At 59.2% G+C, this 20948-nt stretch overlaps 8 protein-coding genes across 8 annotated transcripts; 4 read left to right on the forward strand and 4 right to left on the reverse strand.

Moving 5' to 3' along the window:
- Nucleotides 1-532: 532 nt before the first annotated feature.
- TRAVEDRAFT_21713 (uncharacterized protein) lies at nt 533-1625 on the reverse strand (the record flags this gene model as incomplete). Its single annotated transcript, XM_008041834.1, has 4 exons — nt 533-766; nt 814-1113; nt 1164-1282; nt 1424-1625. The coding sequence occupies 4 exons, from the start codon at nt 1623-1625 to the stop codon at nt 533-535; spliced, it is 855 nt and encodes a 284-aa protein (XP_008040025.1).
- Nucleotides 1626-3731: 2106 nt separating this feature from the next.
- Nucleotides 3732-3989, forward strand: TRAVEDRAFT_127060 (uncharacterized protein; the record flags this gene model as incomplete). Its single annotated transcript, XM_008042386.1, has 1 exon — nt 3732-3989. A coding segment is annotated over one exon (258 nt), but the record flags the coding sequence as incomplete, so codon positions are not given.
- A 6572-nt stretch (nt 3990-10561) lies between these two features.
- On the forward strand, nt 10562-12730 carry TRAVEDRAFT_73094 (uncharacterized protein; the record flags this gene model as incomplete). Its single annotated transcript, XM_008042387.1, has 10 exons — nt 10562-10644; nt 10727-10998; nt 11051-11134; nt 11189-11245; nt 11296-11367; nt 11425-11679; nt 11742-11894; nt 11954-12494; nt 12551-12596; nt 12656-12730. 10 exons carry the CDS (start codon nt 10562-10564, stop codon nt 12728-12730), a joined length of 1638 nt encoding a protein of 545 aa, XP_008040578.1.
- Nucleotides 12731-12900: 170 nt separating this feature from the next.
- On the reverse strand, nt 12901-13502 carry TRAVEDRAFT_73095 (NADH-ubiquinone oxidoreductase Complex1 subunit). The gene is made up of 3 exons (XM_008042388.1): nt 13378-13502; nt 13028-13274; nt 12901-12966 (listed from the first exon to the last, which is right to left on the reverse strand). The coding sequence occupies exons 1-3, from the start codon at nt 13480-13482 to the stop codon at nt 12905-12907; spliced, it is 414 nt and encodes a 137-aa protein (XP_008040579.1). The 5' UTR covers nt 13483-13502; the 3' UTR covers nt 12901-12904.
- A 125-nt stretch (nt 13503-13627) lies between these two features.
- TRAVEDRAFT_73096 (uncharacterized protein) lies at nt 13628-14766 on the forward strand. The gene is made up of 6 exons (XM_008042389.1): nt 13628-13731; nt 13858-13907; nt 13966-14280; nt 14332-14374; nt 14431-14539; nt 14598-14766. Exons 1-6 carry the CDS (start codon nt 13684-13686, stop codon nt 14657-14659), a joined length of 627 nt encoding a protein of 208 aa, XP_008040580.1. The 5' UTR covers nt 13628-13683; the 3' UTR covers nt 14660-14766.
- Nucleotides 14767-15102: 336 nt separating this feature from the next.
- On the forward strand, nt 15103-16973 carry TRAVEDRAFT_49432 (translation initiation factor eIF2 subunit gamma; the record flags this gene model as incomplete). The annotated part of the gene is made up of 7 exons (XM_008042059.1): nt 15103-15243; nt 15309-15324; nt 15386-15513; nt 15556-16006; nt 16071-16541; nt 16609-16860; nt 16930-16973. The coding sequence occupies 7 exons, from the start codon at nt 15103-15105 to the stop codon at nt 16971-16973; spliced, it is 1503 nt and encodes a 500-aa protein (XP_008040250.1).
- Nucleotides 16974-17226: 253 nt separating this feature from the next.
- Nucleotides 17227-19211, reverse strand: TRAVEDRAFT_170515 (uncharacterized protein; the record flags this gene model as incomplete). Its single annotated transcript, XM_008042390.1, has 6 exons — nt 19083-19211; nt 18983-19025; nt 18639-18914; nt 18511-18574; nt 17496-18462; nt 17227-17436 (listed from the first exon to the last, which is right to left on the reverse strand). Exons 1-6 carry the CDS (start codon nt 19137-19139, stop codon nt 17227-17229), a joined length of 1617 nt encoding a protein of 538 aa, XP_008040581.1. The 5' UTR covers nt 19140-19211.
- A 106-nt stretch (nt 19212-19317) lies between these two features.
- TRAVEDRAFT_151157 (RNA-binding domain-containing protein) lies at nt 19318-20545 on the reverse strand (the record flags this gene model as incomplete). The annotated part of the gene is made up of 5 exons (XM_008042391.1): nt 19318-19844; nt 19905-19944; nt 20004-20060; nt 20357-20419; nt 20472-20545. The coding sequence occupies 5 exons, from the start codon at nt 20543-20545 to the stop codon at nt 19458-19460; spliced, it is 621 nt and encodes a 206-aa protein (XP_008040582.1). The 3' UTR covers nt 19318-19457.
- Nucleotides 20546-20948: the final 403 nt, after the last annotated feature.

Genomic DNA, 20948 nt, shown 5'->3' on the forward strand with positions numbered 1-20948 from the left:
ATTTTCATGGGTAAAGGCCTTTACATTCGCGGGATAGGTAATCATTCCCTGATAGCCTACACCATCATCTCAAATGTTGGAGAAAGTATTACTTCAACACGGAAAGGGAAGGAAAATAGCTTGTGAACTTCCAATTTCCGGGTACTGTAAACAAACAGATTATCACTCCCCAACAAAAACTCACTGAGCTATAAGGCTGAACATAGGTCCAGGTCAAACTTCAGGTAGAACCGTTTGACCCTGATCCGTGACCTACGTGTCCAGATCAATTGGATCAGATCACCTAAGCCACAGATCATATCCAGCTCTAGATCACATATAAAGACCTGGACCACCCTGCACAGGTACCTGTACATTACCTACAACTTATACAGGACCTTCAATATACTTATCGACCAAACTTTACGTATATTTTCGAGCAGTTTGAGTTCAAGTTTGAGTTCCCACACCGACACTGTCACACAGACAAGGAAGGCAAACAAAGTTGTTGGAATAGGACACGTAGTAGTAAGCCAGAAGGCGATACAATGTACTAGTCGTCATCGGATACATCTACGAGATCGGGCATGGAGCCGTTGCTGACCACATCATCGGCGTCGATCTCACCATCCCCTAAGCCAGAACCCTCGCCCGTGGAAGCCTCAATGTCACACGGTGACGTCCAGGGATCCAGCGGCCTGATACCGCCTGCCAGCGAGTAAGCGAAGCCTTCGTTCCCCAACGGACCGTTTGTGACGTGCGGGATGTGGGCGCCTTCAAAGAGGGCCTATGGAAGGGTGAGATAATGCATGAGCAATATGGTGAATCACTCACCTGGGGAAGGCACTCATGCAGCCACTCGACAAGCTCGACGATGCGGACCTCCACATCCTCATCGGGCTCCGTGGAGAGCGCGACCTCGACGAGACGCCCGGCAAAGTGGAGGTAGTCGAGGGGGTCCACGCCGGGGAATCCTTCGTTGAATGCGTGGTAGGCGAGGGCGATGTGCAGCAGGAGTTCGCGCTGCTCGTCGGTGCCGTCACATTTATCGAACATCGGGCCTTGGATAGCTGGAACCCAATGCTCAAAGAGCATCGAGTTCAGCTGGTCCATGCCGCAAGTCGGTAAGATCATCTGTAACTGGCATGAGCAGGGGTCACGGCAAGAAGGTACTTGGTACTCACCATTAGGTCGCCGGGCTCACCGTCGAGAACGAGAACGACGAATTGCGGAGCAATCTTGTCGGGGTCGCCTAGGAGTGGGCCATACGGGCCAGGATGAATGTAGAGGGTTGCCATGAGCTCTGGAGGGCGTGTGCGAGGTGGGAGAAGGCAAGAGGGATGGGGTTTGGTGGGGGAATGTTCGAGGATGTCGTCGTATCTGAATTGCTCGGCGAGTCGGGAACAGGAAAACGCGTGCGCCCCAGACAGCCGAATCTGCGCACCACGTCGCCGCGCCCAAGCGTGCGTGTTACGATTCTTCGGCGTTGTGTGTCCGTTCACGATCGTTGGGGTGTTGCAGCTATGCACTCGGCCCGCGGTTGCATCGCGGTTAGCCCTCACTTGACATCGGTCTTCAGGCGGAATAGAAATCCCCCCAGGTAGTCGCAATGACCCACATAGGTCCGCCGGGTAGTCGAGGGGCATCAAGGTAGGAAAAATGAGGGCCCCGCCTACGCGAGCGTGCTGGCGAGTTGTTAGCATGTAGTCGGCGTAGAATGCGAACTCGTGCACCTCATGCAGACGCCCAAGATCGCGATCACACCGTTGGTATTTGTTTATCCTGATGTTAGACGCTGTGTAAGGCCCGGCTGTGATGTCCTCAGGCCTCAGTGGTTGGCTGTGTTTGTTGCCTTGGGGGTCGTATAGGAGTATGTTGTGCAGCAAGTACGGGTGCAGGGGAGCGTCTCGGACGTCTGACCAGCGCTCTACGTGACAGGCTTCACCGTGGGTAGCGGCCTGTACAGTTGTGACTGTGATTAGGTCACAACTGCGACCGGTGTAGCCTGGCTGCCCCACCGTACGACGGTCGCCTGGTCAAATATTCGCTAGGCTTCGACAATCACCACTGGGCCTACCTAGTCACCCTCCAGGGCCCCGATATCGTACTGGTGATCGTTCAAATCACCGATATTTCGCTCTCGAGTAGAACAAGCCCGGTACTACAGCTGACCCACCCCCATTCCACGATGCGAACATGCAACAGGCACTCGATCGTCCACCGAAGCCCTATCAGCGGAGCGACAGCACCCGAGAAACCTAGGCAGCATGACCAGTGGGTTGCAGGTCAGAGGACGGGCCCCGGGTAAGCCTGTCCGACTGTTTTGTCTGTGTCAGGCTGCTGACCGGGTTGCGGACACTGCCTGCCGCAGGTCCAGCTACTGAGCCATCCTGAGGCGCATAGCGGGTGCCCCAAGAGCACGTACTTGTTGCAATTTCCAGCCGGTGGGTACTCAATATAAAAGTCGTCTACGGCCGTTCGTTTTTCGCTCACCAGCCACTCTCATCACCCCCTCACACGCCGTCCTCACTCGCACCAGCTATGTCCAACCGCGCATCTAAACGTGCCCGCGATTCGTCACCCGCCCCGTCCGGCACAGGGGAGGGACCGGCTGCGAAGAAGACCAGAGAGCTCTCGCCCGAGCTCGACGATGGCGGAGGTGACCCATCCTCAGGCGTCGACGAGGATGACCCGTACGACGGTGTCCAGGCTGTGGCCGCCCGCGCCCTCCTTGCTGAAGACAACGACGCGCCTGTGACGACCGCCGCGCGAAAGCGCGCGAAGTTCCTCAGGACGTGGGGCAAGCAAACCCCCGAGCGAATCTTAGGTGCGTCGCACCGTGTACTCGTCCGTGCAAACACTTACACTACTGTTATACAGAGAGCCTTTCGAAGAAATGGTACTCGAAGGCTTACGCCCACTTCCGACCGCCCGTAATCCATCGCGCCACGCCCGGCGGACCGGTCATGCACCGGTTCGTCTGCAAAAAGTAAGCCTCCTTATATAGCCTTCGTAGTACTTCACTAATACACACCTCCGCTTCTGTAGGCATCCGCTGAAGCACGTCGACCGTGCTGATTACGAAGACTCGACCGGCAACCTGGGCCGTCACGTCCGAGGCTGCGAGCCTGATAAGACGGCGCAGACAGAGATGATCAGCGCATACGGCCAAGGTTCGCAGTACTCGTACCCACGTGTACGATTCTGCATCGCGATGTGGTGTGCGAGGCGACATCGCCCGTTCAGCATCATCGAAGACCCGGAGCTACTACATCTCCTCAAGATGCTCTACGGGCGTGTCGAGCTCCCGAAGCGTCTGACCGTCTCTCGGGACGTTCAGTTCATTCACGCCACCGCCAAGATACGCCTCATCATCATTTTGAAGGTACGCCGCCGCTATCGAGTCCCTCAGTCTCCCGCTCGTCTACTGACTGTACGCCACAGGGCCTTCCCTGCCGCATCCACATCTGCGTGGATGGATGGACATCCCCGAACATTCTGTCGTTCCTCAGGATTACAGCACACTGGCATCACGACGGCAAGATCCGTCATGTCATACTTGACTTCGTCCGGTATGTGCACATCCAGGCATGTCTATTCAGAGTCTAACACCTGTAGCAGTCTCACGGCCTCGCACACGGGAAAAAATCTCGCGGAGAGCCTCATCAACGCCCTCCGTGAATTTGGTATCGAGGAGAAGGTAAGCTTGCTAGCCCCACATTCAGTGTATACTCGCGTACTGACATTTGTGGCAGGTCTTCGCCGTCACTTGTGATAACGCTGAGAATAACACAACCATGCTCAAAGAAATGCACGTTCTCGTGCCGAAGTTCCGTGGAGACCGGGTGCGCGTACGGTGCTTCGGGCACGTACTTAATCTCGTCGTCAAGGTACGTGAGCCCATACAATGTGTGATTGCTTCTAATGGCCTTTCTGCAGGCCATCCTCTCGCAATTCACGAAGCCGAAGCCTCGTCGCATCGCCAATGCGACGCAAACCGACTCCGATAACGAGGAAGATGAGGACGAGGACGAGCAAGATGAGGAAGACGCCGTGGCCGCCGATGAAGCAGACTCCGCACGCGAAGCCGCAGACCAGCACATCATTGACGCTCTGGGCGACGACATCGTCAACATCGCACTCACCGAGGAGGACCTCCGCCTTGGGCGCAACGCACTCAATAAGGTGCGTGCTTTCCCTGTACTGCGCGCTATACGATACTGACTGATTTCCATCATTGTTGCAGATCCTCACTCTGTCGCGCAAAGTATGGAATAGCCCCAGCATCCGTGCAGAGCTCACGCGCCTCGCCCAAGCGACCGACGGCGTCAACAGCGAGGTGCTTATCAGAGCCGTCAAGACTCGCTGGAACACAGTTACCGAGGTCCTAGAGCGCGCGCTGGAGATGCGCGAGGCCCTCGGTGACTTGTGCGACATGGCACAGTTCAACAAGAAGACGGGCGCGCGTCTGCGGCGCTACCTCCTCACCGACGAGGAGTGGGATATACTCGCCCAACTCTCGCGCCTTCTTGACGTAAGCAGTTGCGTTCTGCATCGAAATATGCGCACAGTTGACTGACAACTCTCTATTTAGCCGTTCTTGTTCGCGACGAAGAAGATTTCCGTGAGCGACCGCGCGCTCGTTCAAGATGTTATACCATATATGGATATCCTGACGAACCTCGTCGACAAGTTCCGCCAGGATGAGCAGCTCGCTCCTTCAGTGCGCGCTGCGGCACAGCGCGGCCGTGTGATTCTGGATAAGTACTATACGCTTACAGACGAGACGATGATCTATCGTCTGGCTATGAGTACGTCGTCAAACTTCTATTGTGTCACTCGAGCTAACTCTCTGCTGGCTAGTCCTCCACCCTGGGCACAAGCTACAGTACTTCCGGGATGAGAACTGGCCTGAGGAATGGATCAACGAGGCCGTCGAGCTCCTCCGCGCCGAATGGAGGCAGTACTACAAACCGGCGCCGCCCGAGCAGCCCGAGGAGGCGCCTGCTGATGCGCCTGCGCTGTCCTCAAAGGGTAAAGGAAAGGCTACCGGTGAGTCTACGCCTTTCACCTTGCTGTTTAGCCCGATATACTGACACCTATCTCGACAGCATCTGCACAACCCGGCACCGGTAGAAAGAGCGCACAGGCATCCACCAAGAAGGTAAGTACGATATTTCGGCGGTGATTGCATGTGCTCAATGTGCTTCTTTGACAGGCAACGACCGAGCTCTTCGCGTCGATCTCGAACGCTGGCAAAAGCGCCAAGGATGCCCTCGAGGTTTACCTCGAGGAACCTAAGCTCACCACTGTCGACGACCCGCTCCACCACTGGAACCTGATGCTGACGTCAGGCAACCCCTGGTTGGCCCGTATGGCCCTGGACTTCCTCTCAATCCCCGGTATGTGGCGTTCTATTAGCTATCTATGTCCGGCACATGCTGATGTTTCATTTAGCAACTTCGACTGATGCTGAACGCGCATTTTCGCGCGGTCATCTTACCGTATCACGGCTCCGTCATTCCATGAATGAGGAGTCCGTTCGGACCAGCACCGTTCTCGGATCATGGGCGAACATCCCCGACCTTATCCCCGAGGAGGACTTTGTCGACTTCCTGAAGACGTCCTCACGTCGCCCTCGCGCTGCGGGCGCTGCTGCTGACAGTGAGGGTGCGGGGGCCGGCCCGAGTGGCACTTCTGATGTTGCATCCTCTCAGAATGGTAGTGCGGTTGCCTCGTCCTCGAAGGTGTCTGCTTCTAGCTCTCAGGCCACCGTCATTGAGATAGACTAGCTTAGATCATGTATTCTGCCTTGTCTGTTTGTGAACAATGCGATATGTTATGTCTTTCCTTTCCAACTTGTGTGATGATATCAGGTCTGCATATTGACTTAAAGTCCTGGGGTTTGTCTACATTGTCCCCACTGACCTGTCAAACCTGTTCAAGCCAGGTTACCTGTGGGTGGTATATAGGTTCAGGTCATGTTCAGGTGTACCTGTAGGTGTTAGGTACAGATCATCAGGTCACAGGTACCTGTGTGCTGATACCTACGCAGCTCTAGGTGTTGGTTGTTGATCCGAGAATACCCGCAGGTCCGGATCCGGATATCCTACGGGTTGACCTATGTTCAGCCTTACTGAGCTATTTTCTTTGCATTTCCAATCCCCTTGATACCGGGTGTTGTATGTGGTGACACTTGAGTCACAAAGAATAACACCCGTGACCTGAAGTCACAATGCCCGAATTCCAGCCCGAAACACACCAGACGTTCTAGGAGACCCTCTCTTCGGCGCTAACCAACTCTCGTGAGAAATTATGAAAGTGCCTTCAGTGCATCTGTGCTGCTATTGGCTCGTGAGGGATATGGGCCCGCTGAGTGTAGCGAAGCATTGGTCTGCGCCGGAGAGGTAGTCTCGTCACCAGCCGTTATATCACAGGGTCCACGCTCGGTTCCAAAACGGGAAGGGACAAGAAACCGCACAGAGGACCCCCTATAATGTCTGGTGTCTTTTGTATAGAGGGGTAGGGGGCTGTCACTCAAATCACGGTCGGTCACATTTACTCCACCTGGAAGGCCCCGCAAAGCTCGGTGACTCTGCCTCTTCGCAGCGTGTTCTGCCCAGTCTCGCAGGGAATACAGCCGGTATGACGCGCGCAAGTTGCTGGGTAACGGTAATTCAAGTTCGTGACACTGCGGGGAAATATTTGTGCGGTCGCGCGAGGATTATAACATGGTTGGTAGACGCACCTATGGAGCCCACCACGGCGGCAATGTGAATATATGCGCGAAATAATTCTGATTTACTGTACTATTTCGATCAATTCGGCATGTCACGGGTCACCGGACCCTCTGCCGACCGAATTTTGGGCCTATGTCACAGGTCACCGCAGGAAATGCCGGAAGTGACATGGGGGTGCCCAGGCGCTAAAAATCTCGCGCGCTGACGCGCGCCCAAATGTGTCAAAATTCGGCCGTCGGTCACACCCTCTGGCCAGGACCCGGGCAACTCCACCAAATGTCTCTCCCCTGGGACCCCCGAATTTTGCCCTCAAATACGCGAACTTTTGGGCGCTAAATACGCCAATTTGGACAAGGTTTAGATCACGTGATTGCACGTTAGCCACACATTTGCAGGATTTTCCTGATTTTATTCATAATGCAAGCAAGAACACGACTCTTTGCTGTAACGCCGTGGCGCAACAGCACTCTACCAGGTTTATGACATAGAATACACTAACAACCCATTAAGCACCCACATAGCGGCCACAAAAACACCCTCAAATACGCCAACTTGGACAGGAATATGGGCGCTTAACGACATTTTTAGGCGTCAAATACGCCAACTTGGACAAGGGTCATTACCATATTGGGAAGTCAAAATACGCGATCGGGGAGAGACATTTGGTGGAGTTGCCCGGGTCCTCTCTGGCTGGTGCCGACGAAATCGTCCGCCGGATTGGCGGTGTCACAGGTCACAAGGGGTGCCAATTTGATCGAAATAGTACAGTAAGTCCTACATCAGCAAAGTGCGTGACCGTAATGTACGGCATCACAGCGCTTTGCAGTAAGCGTAGTGCCCTGTGGAACTAGTGTCGACCTACTATTTTCTGCATGCAGGCCACGGACCCTACTGGCACTGGGCGGCACGCTGTAAGACTTCCACGGTATGCTGTCAGACACAGGGCACGTCTCTGCAGAGCTCTGCAGATCCTCGGGTGCCATTATGCAGGGCTCTGCGGCGCCATGCAGAGGGACAGTCCCATAGCCGAAAACATATCGCCGAAAATCATTGCATGGGCACTCAAAAAGCAAGGTGATTGTGCGAGAAAATATTGAATATATTGAGCATCGCGCGATGATTGCGTGGGGCTACATCTACTCGCGAAATACATAACGTACACAACCACCCAGAGTCCGAACCCGAGACGAGAAGAAAGCCATCAGGAAGAAGAGCCCCCCAAAGGTTGCAGTCGCAGAAGTATATCAGATACTAGAGGCCGGGGAAGCACCATAGCAGAGCAGACCAACAGGGAGAACGGTGCCAGAGAGAACGGTACCAGCGAGAAAGTGCCAGAGATCTAGAGAACAGAGCTAGTGAGGTGTGCTTGCTCACCGGTAAGTCTGCCTGAAAGAGACAAGGCACAGATATTGCACAAAGGATCATTCGGCCCCAGGAAACCCGACGGCGAGCAAGCGAGCGAGAGACATCTAAGTGGCCTGAGTATCGACTCACCTGCGTCAGCGCGCGCGAGCGTGGCCGGTCAAGGGCATGTATGCGTCGCGATCAGCACTCACATTCTTGTTGGTGTTTACGTCGAGTCGATGTCCTCCCGACACGGCACGGGATGGTGGTGGTAGAGGGAGAAGAGACAAACGGGGGGAAATACGTGTTCGCCCAGACTTTAAAGGGACGCATACATGGTGAAAAGAAGGCGGCACAAGTTGTGGACGCGTCAAGGATCGCGCATACGTCATTGGACTTGGGGCGCGATCGCCGACGCGACGCGACACGACGACCCGATTGGGGGCGCTTATCCTCTTGTCTCTTACCCCCCCTCACTCAGGCTGCTTGAAGCCTGGGTCCCTCTCTATCTTGTGGTTACTTTTTTAGACTGGGGGCCAGCCACCTCATTACCAGCCTTGGACAACGACAACAATGGTGCACCCGGCGCATATAATCAGGGCGGCGAGGTCAGCGAGGGCGTTGTGGTGAGTGACAACGAGGAGGCGGAGCTGGTGCGCTTATGCTATGATGATGGCGACGATGCAGATGAGTTCGATGCGCCATGTGGGATGAGATGAAACACAGGACCAGGTGACCGATGAGGGCGAGTTCATGAGTTTGTGCGCCTTTTCAGACGACGCAGCGATGTCCATGACGGCGACGGCAGAGGGCTTCGCGCTGTATCAAGCAATTACTTAGTGATCTTGCGCGGACATCCGCTTGCCTTGCGCACCTGCTGTGAGCTCGCGGTAATGATTGAACTCAGTGCGAATGGTTCGTACATTCTTAATGGCGCGGGGAGGCTGCCGGGGTAGCGGGTGTTTGTGCTGCGCTAGACTCCAGACCATGTAGCTCTACATATATTTTTATAATCCGCTAATATTACACATAGTTATGTGGTACACTCGTGGCACTCGGCGATGTACGGCGTGCCTCTGCAGCAATTTCGCGGCGCGACGCATTCCACGACTGGATTCTTGTGTGCGGGACTTCTCTCCACAGCATTCTGCAGGCGCCTGCCTGTCGCTCGTCTGGTGCGGCAAGGCGCCTACAGCGCGCTGCATACCTCGTGGCGCCATGCGTCGCCATGCATGTGGCTTGCGCTTTTGCTGATGTACAAGGGAAGAGACGGCGCCCACAACTTCCCGCGAGCTCATCGGGTATCGCAAGCGGGGCACAGGCTGCCCGAGGATCCAAACCGCGGTAAAGCAGCCTCAGGATGGCACGGGTGTCGTGCCCAATCGGGACGCGTCGAGGTGTTGGACGCGTTGACAGCTGCAGGCTTCCATGTCGGGCGAGCGTGACAACCCCCTACCCCTCTATACGAAAGTTACCAGACGTTATAGACCGCGCCTCTCTCTCCCGGTTTCGCACTCCGACGTGTCCCAAAGAGGAGCGGCTCTACAACGTCTGGTGACGAGACTATAGTCTCGTAACCAGACGTCATAGGGTTTCGCTCCTTTTTGGGACAGCGGAGAGCGAAAAACGAGAGGAGAGAGCGACCTATAACGTCTGGTGAAATTCGTATAGAGGGGTGGGGGTCTCTGTCACGCCCGCGCGACATGGAAGCCTGTCGACGCGTCGAGCTCACCCAGCCGCCCCGACGCGTCCTCGATCGGGCAGTCCATCCGCGCCGCGACCGCGACTATAAGCTCCCTTTACCCCATAGTCGGCCGCTGTATGTCATGTTCTACTGCGCGCGTACCCGCCTCACCTGGGAGACTCTGTCCCGATTATCGCCACTACCACCTTCACGAACATGCACATACAGTCGGTCTCGCGCGGAGTACGGACGCCCGATGCCCGCTCTGGCAGAACGCGGCATTGTTTTGACTATTGGACCCTCGCGATTTCCTCGCAGTCGAACTATAAGCAGGTTCGCGACATACGAGCTTCGAAAAGCGGCGAGTACGACCCGCGCGCGGTCAGAATTGCCTACGGGACCACGCGGAATAGCTACTCGCGCTGCACGGTCGCGCCTGCTCGCGGGCACGTCCAAGTGGGGCTGCCGTGACCGATGTGACTCAAGGGAGAGACCCCCACCCGTCTATACGAAAGTCACCAGACGTTAGAGGGGGTCCTCTCCATGCTTTCTGTCCCGTCCCGTTTTGGAAGGACCCCCTCTAGCGGCTGGTGACGAGACTAACGAGACTACCGGAGAGGGTCCCTTGAACGTCTGGAGCCGAGACTACCCACAACCCAAGTTTGGCTCAGTAGGTACCGAGGGTATTGCCCGCGCGGTCACGTGATCAGGTCGCGTGTACGGGCGTTTATTCAAGTAAGGTTCAGCAGGTGGCAGCGTCGCGCTCGGAGCTCCTCCACCATCGTGCACTCGTCTCCTCATACGAACCCGACTGATGCCACTACTGGGAGAGACCGTCGAGGCCAGCCGCGAGAAACGGCTCGAACGCCAACAGGCCCGCCTCAGGGACCGCGGAGGGTACGTCCACCGCCGCCTCACCCGGTGTCCCTGTGCTTACTCTGCCCGCTATATGCTCTGTCCTCTTCGGCGCACGCCGCAGGATATTCAAGCCGTCCGAGCACAACCCTCTCGTTGAACTCCTCCTGGCACGCGGCGTGAATGGCGAGTCTCTCTCTAGACCGAACTCGCCACGACGCTCTCGCAGCCGCTCCGCCTCCCCTTCCCGCAAAGAGCAGGTTGCGCGACGGCGTAGCCAGAGCGCCCCTCCGAATAAGCGTTTGCGGAAATTGGATGGAAAGAGACCAGGCCCGCCAGAGCTCGAGGAGGAGGAGGGCGCATATACCGCGGCGCAGGTCGAGGAACCTATCGCAGGTGCGTTTGTACGCGCTTCACTAGGACCCCTTGACTATATGCCGTAACGTAGGACCCTCCAAGCCCTCTGCACGCACTAAGTCAGCCAAGGAACCTACCATAAAGCGAGCACCCCGGAAATCGCGAGCGCAACCCGGTACGTACTCATGATGTGGCTAAGATCATCCCTGCTTAATCGCCCCCGCCACAGCCAAACCCATGCCCGACGAAGACCAAGATGATATCGCCTCCAAGCCCACAACATCAGGCAAGTCCCTTTTACCCCCGCGTTCTTGCTGTATGCAAACATCTCCGCAGCCACCGTCAAGCCTAAGCCCAAGCCCAAGGCGGCCACGAAGGGCATCAAGGCCAGCACGTCCGCGGCACCCGGTGAGTCGTTATATGCGCTTTCCTGGGCCCCTCCTAACGATACACCTTCCAAACAAGAGCCCGCGCCGAAACCCAAACGCGTCGCGAAGCGCAAGGCCCCTTCCCCCGAATCAGAGCCAGAGCCCGAACCCGAACCCGACACCCATATACCCAGCGACGACGAACCGCTCGTACCACGCAAGAAAGCCCGAACGAAGGCATCTGCAGCACCGAAGGCGAAAGCATCCTCGTCAAGGAAACGCGCGAATACTACCGCAGAAGAGGTGATAATTCCCCAAGAAGTAGAAGTGGAGCCCGCAAAGCCGCGTCGACGTAAGTACGCACAGCAGTTCATCGCGCGACCAACGATGTTGACCCGCACGGAATCGTGTCAGGCGTCACCAAGAAAGCGAAGCCCGCGCCACAGCTAAAAGCGGTGGTCGAGGAGGATGAGGAAGCTCCCGCTCCTCCACAGGCACGGCTGAAGCGACTGACGAAGGGCAAGCGCAAGGCGGAGCCAGACCCGGCCGACGACGAACCTCCCGAAGGTCAGTGTTATATCCCCTCATATACGCCAATGCTCGACTGTTGACAATCAACCGGTCAGAAGAGACAGAACCTGCGCCGACTGCGAAGTCAAAGCGGCTCAAGAAAGCTCCTCCAGAACCAGCGGACGGCGACGGCGAGGTCGAAGCACCTAAGCCGCGCAACAGGACTCGCACTACCGATAAACCAATCAAACTACCTGCGGCCCGAAAAGCAGGGCCTTCGTCTGCTACGGGCACGAAGGGTGCACAACGTGCTCGGCTCTCCAAGGTCGTGGAGGTTCCGAGTGACGACGAGGCCGTCCCACCCCCTCCTCCAATACCTCGCAAGGGCGCGGCGATTACACCTTCCTCCCCCGAGGTAGCGCTCGCCAAGACAGCGAAACCCACGAAACCCGCCGCATCCAAGCTACTGCCGGACCGTACCAACCACCGCTTGACCGAGAAGCCAGAGGACGAAGCACCTCTGCTTCCACTCAAGAAACGTAGGCCTCCAGAAGATAGGGACGTATCCATTCCTGTCAAAAGCCGAGCCGCAAGAAGTGCGAAGCTACCGCCACCATCGGAGAGCCCAACCCGCAAGGTTTCCCGTAGCAAAGCGCCGTACGTCGTCTTCACAAATCTCCGCATCACCAGCAATGCTAACGGCGCGCATACAGGCCGGTGTTCGCACCCAAGGGCACTGTACTAAAGCCGAAGCCCAAGGTAAGCCATCACCGCACATCTCGGAGAATTGTCGCTCACATTTGCGCCGTACATCGCAGCCGCGGATGTCGATGTTCCCGGCCCCAGAAGACGACGGCGAGAGCGACAAGGACCCGATAGACTTCCTGTCATAAGTTACGGACTCACCGCACATACATCAACCACCCCCTGGACCATACCATTGTAGCACTAGCAGTCCCGCCATGTCCATTCGTCTGTAGATAGAGACTCACACCTGCACGGCGGTGCGTGCAGCACCGCGTCCGTTTCAAGAACGCGAAAACAAAAAGCGATAGATTCTACGCCGGTCATACAGCCTTGGGGTGCACAATACCCGTCGCAGCAGGCAGCACCGCGTCCTCGTCCCTCCCTGCGCACACACATCAGCCCGTCGCCCCCCGCACAAACCGAACATAAACGCCGGCACGCACCTTCATAGAACTTTTGCAAGAAAGTCCGCTGAGGCCGACCACGGGGCGCGAGGAGGATGCCCATGATGTGGTCGAGCTGCTTCCAGCAGTTCAACGTCTCCTGGTACTCCTGGCGGCCCTTGAGCAGGAGCACGTCGATGACGCGGGTGTCGGTCACGTAGCGGTTCTCCTCGAAGTGCGCGCGGATGCAGTGGCGAACGAAGGTCGGGGTCACGTTCAGCGCATAGATCGAGCAGATTTCGGGGGCCTGGCGGTGCGTATCCCAGAGTAATCCACGTTGAAAGGCAGAGGTGGTTCGAGGGAAGGGTGAGTTGATGGCGTTAGCACGGGCAACACGGATGGAGACGCACGCTGCGATACCAGTCGCGGTAGAGCTGGATGACCCGCTGGCGGGCAGCGTTGGGGGTGGTGGACACGCGGGCGGAGCGCGCAAGCCGTGCGGGGATGGTCGACATGGCGGACGGCGGGCGGGGAGGAGGTGGGAGAGGGCAGCGAGGAGAGGGCGCGGGACGGCGCCGGGAGCGCCCTCATGATGCACGTGACGGAAGGCTATTCTGCTTTGGGCGACATCGCAAGTAGAAGAACACCACGACTCGCAGCAGCAGAGTCACATCGTCCGCCATCACCGCACCCATCTCAACCGCAACCACCGCACCATGGCCAGAGGAAACTTCAAGCAGAAACGCGGCGGTGGAAGGAGGTACGTTCTCTCTCTTGCTGCCCGATCGCTCTTCGATCTCACCGCCCGCCACCCTCTGTAGCTTCAGGTCTGTTAAATCGCCGCGCGCCACAGTGCATGCAGGCCTCTGATCTCCCCATATCTGTTATACAGCAAGAACCTAGTACTCGATGAGAATGGCACCGCAGTGAGCAAAGACAGGTGCGCCCAGCCGTCCAAACCCGCCGCTCCCTATTGGCTAACCCGCCACCCTCCCTAGGCCGCCCCGCAACCGCCGCAACCCCGGCGCGGTCGACGAGGACGAGGAAGACTCCGAGGAGGAGTCCGAAGAGGAGGAAGAGGAGGAGAGCGAGGAGGAAGAGGAGCCCGCCGCGGGCGCGAGCGCGGGCCAGCCCGAGCTCACGCGTGCTGAGCGCCGCGACCTCAAGAAGAAGAAGGCAGCGGCACAGGCGGCTCCCGCAGAGGGTGCGGACGACGACGACGACCCGGTGCTCGCGAACCCCAACATCGCGGTGGGCAAGCGCCTCAACATCTCCGATCTCAGTGCGCCGCGCGAGCTCTCGCGCCGTGAACGGTGCGCGTCCTCACATTACTTTTTTAAACATGTACTGATCCGCGCGGATAGTGAGGAGAAAGAGAAGAAGGACGCGAAGGAGCGCTACTGGAAGGTACGCCGTCGCACAATCATATCTTTCGTACATCCTAACCCATGTTCCCTCTCTAGCTGCACGCAGCAGGCAAGACGGACGAAGCCAAGTCAGACCTCGCCCGCCTCGCCAAGATCCGCGCAGATCGTGAGGCTGCTCAGGCAAAGCGCAAGGCGGAAGCTGAAGGTACTTGCCCTATAACCCTACTCTCGCACATCATTCTGATCACGACCTGGTAACGCAGCGAAATCCGCAGAGATCGAGGCGAAGAGGAAAGAGCAGCAAGCGAAGGGAAAGCGCGCATAAATGCATACCGGAGTCGAAGAGGCCGTCTGCCCATGTACAATTAGAGCAGCCATGTACGTTGTATTACTACAGTGCCTGTATCGATGCCCAAGTTCTCTGTGTGTTTTACTGCTGCTTCCATCGACTGTCGCCAGCGCAGCGCCCGCACTTAGAGGCCGGACCAGACTGTCGATTACTGACTCGATGCTCATCATAACTTAAATGTTCTTCCCTTCTGCGCGGAGTGTTAGCCCCATTTTCGAAGTTTGAACGAAAGTCTTCTCGCTTAACAGACGCCCAAGTCTAGCGAGTCACAACCCGCGTGACATGTGTCACAATCGAGCGCAAGGCACGCGGTGCGGCGAATTTGGGCGCGCTCAGATTATTCAAGATCATATCTGCTTTCGACCCCCTCCACTCTCACCTTGACTTTTGCTACAAACGAAAACGCAAACGGACACAAGATGCCGGGCGACGAGACACGAACGAAGCACGCTGGGGAGGAGAGCGAGAGCGAGGACGAGAGCGACGTCGAGCCGGTCGTGAAGGTCGAGATCGACCCCTCAAAACTGACTCCGCTCAGCCCAGAGGTCATTTCGAAACAGGTGCGTTTGCGCGAGCTGCTCTCGGTGCTATACGCGGGTGTGCTTACCTTTGGGTGTGTATATAGGCTACGATCAACTTGGGTGCGTCCGCGGCGTGGCTAATGGTGAGAGGCGGAGGTGCTGAATGTTTGCGCCGCTGCAGGGACGATCGGGCACGTTGCGCACGGAAAATCGACGGTCGTGAAGGCGATCTCGGGCGTGATGACGGTGCGGTTCAAGAACGAGCTTGTGCGGAACATCACCATCAAGCTGGGGTACGCGAACGCGAAGGTGCGTCCTTGCTCCCCGTCCTCTACGCTCTTTTTCACCTAGCCACATCCCCTCCCTCCCTTCCTCTCTCACACAAACACAACTGGGACGCATGGGACACCTCGTGCACAACAACAGATCTACAAGTGCGAAAACGACGCCTGCCCGCGCCCGGGGTGCTACCGCTCCTACCGCTCGGACAAGGAGGACAGCCCGCCGTGCGAGCGCCCTGGGTGCGGCGCGCGCATGCGCCTCGTGCGCCACGTCTCGTTCGTGGACTGCCCGGGGCACGACATCCTGATGGCGACGATGCTGAACGGCGCGGCGGTGATGGACGCCGCGCTGCTGCTGATTGCGGGCAACGAGACGTGCCCGCAGCCGCAGACGAGCGAGCATTTGGCCGCGGTCGAGATCATGAAGCTCGAGAATATCATTATACTGCAGAATAAGGTCGATCTGATCAAGGAGGAGCAGGCGTTGGAGCATCACAAGAGTATCACGGCGTTCGTCAAGGGTGCGTCCGTCTGTTTTTTCTGAGTGCAGTGGGGAGGGAGAGACTGATGTGTGAGGGGGTGCAGGAACGGTCGCGGAGTCGTCGCCGATCGTGCCCATCTCGGCGCAGCTCAAGTACAACATCGATGCGGTGAACGAGTACATCGTGAAGCGCATCCCGATCCCCGTGCGCGACTTCACCGCGGACCCGCGCCTCATCGTCATCCGCTCGTTCGACGTGAACAAGCCCGGCGCGGAGGTCGACGAGCTCAAGGGCGGCGTCGCGGGCGGGTCGATCCTCACGGGCGTGCTGCGCCTCGGGCAGGAGGTCGAGATCCGCCCGGGGATCGTGACGAAGGACGCACAGGGGCGGAATCGCTGCAAGCCGATTTTCTCGCGGATTGTGTCGCTGCATGCGGAGACGAACCATCTGCAGTTTGCGGTGCCGGGCGGCTTGATTGGGGTCGGGACGAGGATCGACCCGACGTTGTGCAGGGCGGACAGGCTCGTGGGCCAGGTGCTCGGCGCGGTGGGCAAGCTGCCCAAGATCTTCACCGGTGCGTCCGGTTCTTTTCTCTAGACATTGGCTGGAGGATGAGAGCTGACGAACGGGACGTGACGTAGAGCTGGAGATCAGCCTGTTCCTGCTGCGGCGGCTGCTGGGGGTGAAGACGGAGGACAAGAAGCAGACGAAGGTGTCGAAGCTGGTGAAGAACGAGCTGCTGCTGATCAACATCGGCTCGACGTCGACGGGCGGGCGCGTGCTCTCCGTCAAGGGCGACCTCGCGAAGATCCAGCTCACGAGCCCCGCGTGCACGGAGGTCGGCGAGAAGGTCGCGCTCTCCCGCCGCATCGAGAAGCACTGGCGGCTTGTCGGTGAGTGCCCGCTATTTTTTAGGCTATGTATTTTGTGGGACGGTAACTGATGGGTGGGGATTTACGCAGGATGGGGCAGCGTGCAGCGCGGGACGGTCTTGGAAGTGGATTAGACGGAGGCGTAGACTCAGACAGCAATTGGGGGCCTGCTTCACGTGTACATCAGTCGCGACGAACTGTAGCATTAGAGGCGTGTCTCATATATCATCTCCGCGCGCACAGCGCGGCTGTATCGATCCTCTCTCGGTCTCGGTCCTCGAGCACGAGGGAATGTACGGTGGGATTGGCGAGAGCAAGAAGTGCTACGGGACAGAGCAGGGATGCTACACAAGATGTGGTGTATAAGAAAAAGGAAAACAGGATAGATCAGGCTTCGAGGGGCGGCGGGGCGTCTGCGGCGGCGGGCTGGGGCACTGCCTCCGTCTCTGGGACCGCTGGTGCTGGCGCATCGGTGACGGGGCGGATGAGGTCGAGCTCCTTGATATCGACGCCCGCAAAGTCGCGGCTCTTCACCCGGCGAGACTCGAGCTCGCGCTTCTTCAGGTACAGGTGCAGCAGCTCGATGCAGTCCTTCGTCTACCACCCATTCACACATCAGCACACAATCGCACTCAGAAAGACGACAAGCCACTCACGAAGACGAAGATCCCGAGCCCGACCGCGTTGCGCCACCACACCGGGTCGTGCGCGTTCCACGTCGGCGTCCCCCCACACAGGATATTGAACCCCGTCAACAGCCCGCCCCCGACCTGCCGCCACACGCCCACCTCCGGCGCATGGCCCGGTGCGAAAAGCCGGATGCGTGCAGGCGGCGCGGCCACTTGGGCGCGCGGGTGGATCGCGAGCAGCGTGCGGAGCAAGGAGGAATGCGCCGAGAGACGCAGGAGGAGCGCGCCCATGCGCGCGGCGATGGAGGGCATGAGAAGGGCCCCGCCGACGAACCGCCCGAGCGAGGAGGTGGTGACGTGCAGAGTGCGCTCGGCGTCGCCCGCGGGGTCGTCGGCGGGCTCGTCCCCGAGAGCGGGGAGGTTCGCGCCAGCCGCTGCGTTCGCGTTCGCGGCGTTGGGGTTAGCGGCAGGGGCGTTACCAGCGGCGGGGACAGGACGATCCATCTCGGCCCCAATGCGGAGCCGGATGGGCGCAGGGCCGTCCTCGTTCATGGCGAGGACGACGCGGCGGATGCGCGCGGCGGGGCCGGTCTCGGCGCCCGCGTGGGTGCCCATGACTGCGCGCGTGAGGCGCGCGAAGGCGCGGCGGTACGCGATGCGCAGCGCGGGGAAGAGGACGAGCGCCATGAGCGGCGTCGGGGGCCAGTTGAGCGCGGGGACGAAGCGCGGGTCGGTGGGGCGGTGCAGCCCGAGGAGGGACGCGAGGGAGGGGGCGAAGATCGGGGTGGTGGAGGAGGTTGAGGCGGAGGAGGAGGCGGAGGAGGAGGCGGACAGGACGGGCGGAGAGGTGGCCCAGGTGAGGAGGAGGGGGACGAGCGGGAAGGTGTCGAAGAGGCGGGTGCGGGAGAGGATGAGAGAGAAGGGGATGACGGGGAGGTGGATGAAGGCGTGCCAGGGCCACTTGCTGGGGTCGTCCGTGAGCAGCAGGTTGAACCTAGGCGGGGTTGGTTATGCGGGTCGTAGGATGGGGAGGGGGACGTACATCTCTTCCCCGAGGAACTCCTTCACGGCGAACGCGCCGTACGACGTCGACACCATGTACACCGCTGCGTGACCCCAATCAGCCTTCTCTCCCTCTCCCTTGCCTCCCCCACAAAGAAAGAAACTCACTAGCGCCAACGCTGACCACCGCACACGCGACGCCCACGACCGTCGCGGCCTTCCCCGCCGCCGCCAGGAGCGCGTTCGCGGCGTCGAGCGCGCGCAGCAGCGGCGGGTTCGCGCTCTCAAGCGCGTACGCGGCGCCGCACTGCGGGCACTTGAGGGCGTTGCGCGCGCGCGCGGGGTCCTGCTGCGCGGACTTGATCCACTGGAGGAGGCAGGCTTCGTGGGCGACGAGCGTGCAGGCGCAGGGGTGCGTCCAGGGGCGGGCGGGGGATTCTGGGTCTGTAGGAGTGGTGTGGGGATAGATCAGTCAGGCTTGGGTATATGTGGGATGAGGGGGCAGGACTGACTGTCGTAGCGTTCCTCCTCGCGGCAGATGTAGCAGAGCTTGACCTGTGGGGAGAGCCACGGTGAGTACGTTGGTCATTATGGACGATGACGCGTGCGTACGCGGAGGTCGTTCACGGTCGGTACCCAGGGCTCAGCCTGAGCCTGCACTTGCGCCATCGTTCGCAGCCAGACGAGGGAGAGAGCAAGCAAGAGGAGATAAGGAGAGACGGGGAACGGCGGTGGTCGAGGCTACAGAGCAAGTGCGTACAGCCGAAGCGCGCATGGCCAAAGTCGAACGGCGCACACGCGCCCACGGTGATGCACCCACAGACACACACAAGCGATCTCCGAGCCCGGACAATCACATTTTCATACGATTACGGTCTGAATTACACGACGACAGGTGCTAGCAGTATCGTAGCTCATAATTGCGGCCACAGAGGGCCTCTCGCCACCACCAATTCACTTTCGGCATTCAAAGAATAACACGGGCACTCAGAAGTCGCGCGGCGGGGTCTGCGCTCGGTCACGCTCACGTTCCTCCGAGGGCTCCTTTGCGGGGGGAGCGTCGTCGAGAGGCGGAGGCGTCCTTGCCCGGTCCTCCTTGCGCTTCTCGGGGGTCGGGCTCCGCCTGCGCTCGGGGCTCCGGCGGCGCTCAGGGCTACGGCTGCGCCGCCGCCGGTCGTCGCGCTCCTTGTCCCTGTCGTCCGCTGCCCCGCGGTCCCGCTCACGGTCCGCGCCACGATCGCGCTCGCGGTCACGGTCGCCGCCGCGGTCGCGGTCGGTGCGGCGGCGGGGGCTGCGGGAACGCTCGCGGTCCCGGCGGGGAGGGGGCGAGCGCCGGTCGTAGCGCCAGACTGAGGAGGGAGGGTTCTTGGCCCACTGCGAGAGGCGGTGCGTGAGCATTGGAGAGGTAGATCCGAGGACACTGCCATTGCGTACCTGGATGCTCAAGCGGGAACCTTCGAAACTCCGGCCGTGCCTAGGGGAGGTGAGCGGTGAGGGCTGCGGGACAGCGCTCGAAACCAGGGAAAGACGTACATGTCGTAGTAGGCATCTTCGGCATCGCGCTGGGAGCGGAACTCGACAAAGGCGTAACTGCGTAGGAGGCGTTGAGCTCGGGTTGATCGGGGGCGGGACGCGCGGACGGGAGGGAATCGAATCGAAGCGGGATCGTGCGACGATGCGTGTTTGTGCTCGACGAGGAACGCTCGGTGCGGTCCGGGGCTCGACTCGACTCGACGCGGTGCGGCTCGCGGGCGATTGCGTGGGCGGCGAGAGCGCGGGTGGCTCGAAGACGCGGGGCTCGTGTTTCGCGGTACGGGAGGCGATCGAGAGGGCGACTCGACTAGAGCAACAAAGGGGGGTTGAAACGGCAGAGGAGAAAGACTTACGGGTTGGAGTTGGCGTGGGGGTTGCGCGGGGCGGGGACGTCGCAGCGGACGAGGGGGCCATACCTGATTATGGAGGTGAGGGAGGGCGGAGGGGACAAAGGGGAGGGCGACTGACCGTTCGAACTCGTAGGCGAGGTCCTTTGCGCGTGTGGAGGGGTGGAAGCCGCTGACAAAGAGGATGCGAGGCATGATGTCGAGTGGGTCGTTGCCGACGTGCACCGTGCTTTTAGCAGCGAGGAGGAGGTGGTGGACGTGGCCAAGCCAGGCGAGGACCGTCCGCGCCGTTGGGGGGCGTGTTGGATCCCCGCTTCACACTCCGCTCAAGGCGCCATCACACAGGCGCCCGTGCAAAGTGCTGTCCGACTCGTCTGTCCTCTCCCGGCGACCTCCAACTCGCGCGAGCGATATCTCCTTAACCGTTAATCCTTTCGTCTTGATTTCTTCATATCATCGCTCTATAGCTCGACGCGCAGGTCTGGGTACCAATTACGTCGCATTTCGACCGCAAAGGAAAACTCTACGAAAATCGGAGCAGGTGCAGCGTCGAGACATCTCACGCGCGGAGGACGCATCGGAGAGGGCGGATATTTCT

The sequence above is a fragment of the Trametes versicolor genome, assembly GCF_000271585.1.
Source record: "Trametes versicolor FP-101664 SS1 unplaced genomic scaffold TRAVEscaffold_8, whole genome shotgun sequence".
Classification (NCBI taxonomy): Eukaryota; Fungi; Basidiomycota; class Agaricomycetes; order Polyporales; family Polyporaceae; genus Trametes; species Trametes versicolor.

Coding starts and splice junctions, on each gene's coding strand:
- TRAVEDRAFT_73095 (XM_008042388.1), bottom strand. CDS start 13,482: ATGTCGACCATCCCCGCACGGCTTGCGCGCTCCGCCCGCGTGTCCACC. Junction 13,275..13,377: donor ACCGCGACTGGTATCGCAGC/GTGCGTCTCCAT, acceptor ACGCACCGCCAG/GCCCCCGAAATCTGCTCGAT. Junction 12,967..13,027: donor CTTGCAAAAGTTCTATGAAG/GTGCGTGCCGGC, acceptor GTGTGTGCGCAG/GGAGGGACGAGGACGCGGTG.
- TRAVEDRAFT_73096 (XM_008042389.1), top strand. CDS start 13,684: ATGGCCAGAGGAAACTTCAAGCAGAAACGCGGCGGTGGAAGGAGGTAC. Junction 14,375..14,430: donor CGAAGGAGCGCTACTGGAAG/GTACGCCGTCGC, acceptor TTCCCTCTCTAG/CTGCACGCAGCAGGCAAGAC. Junction 14,540..14,597: donor GCGCAAGGCGGAAGCTGAAG/GTACTTGCCCTA, acceptor CTGGTAACGCAG/CGAAATCCGCAGAGATCGAG.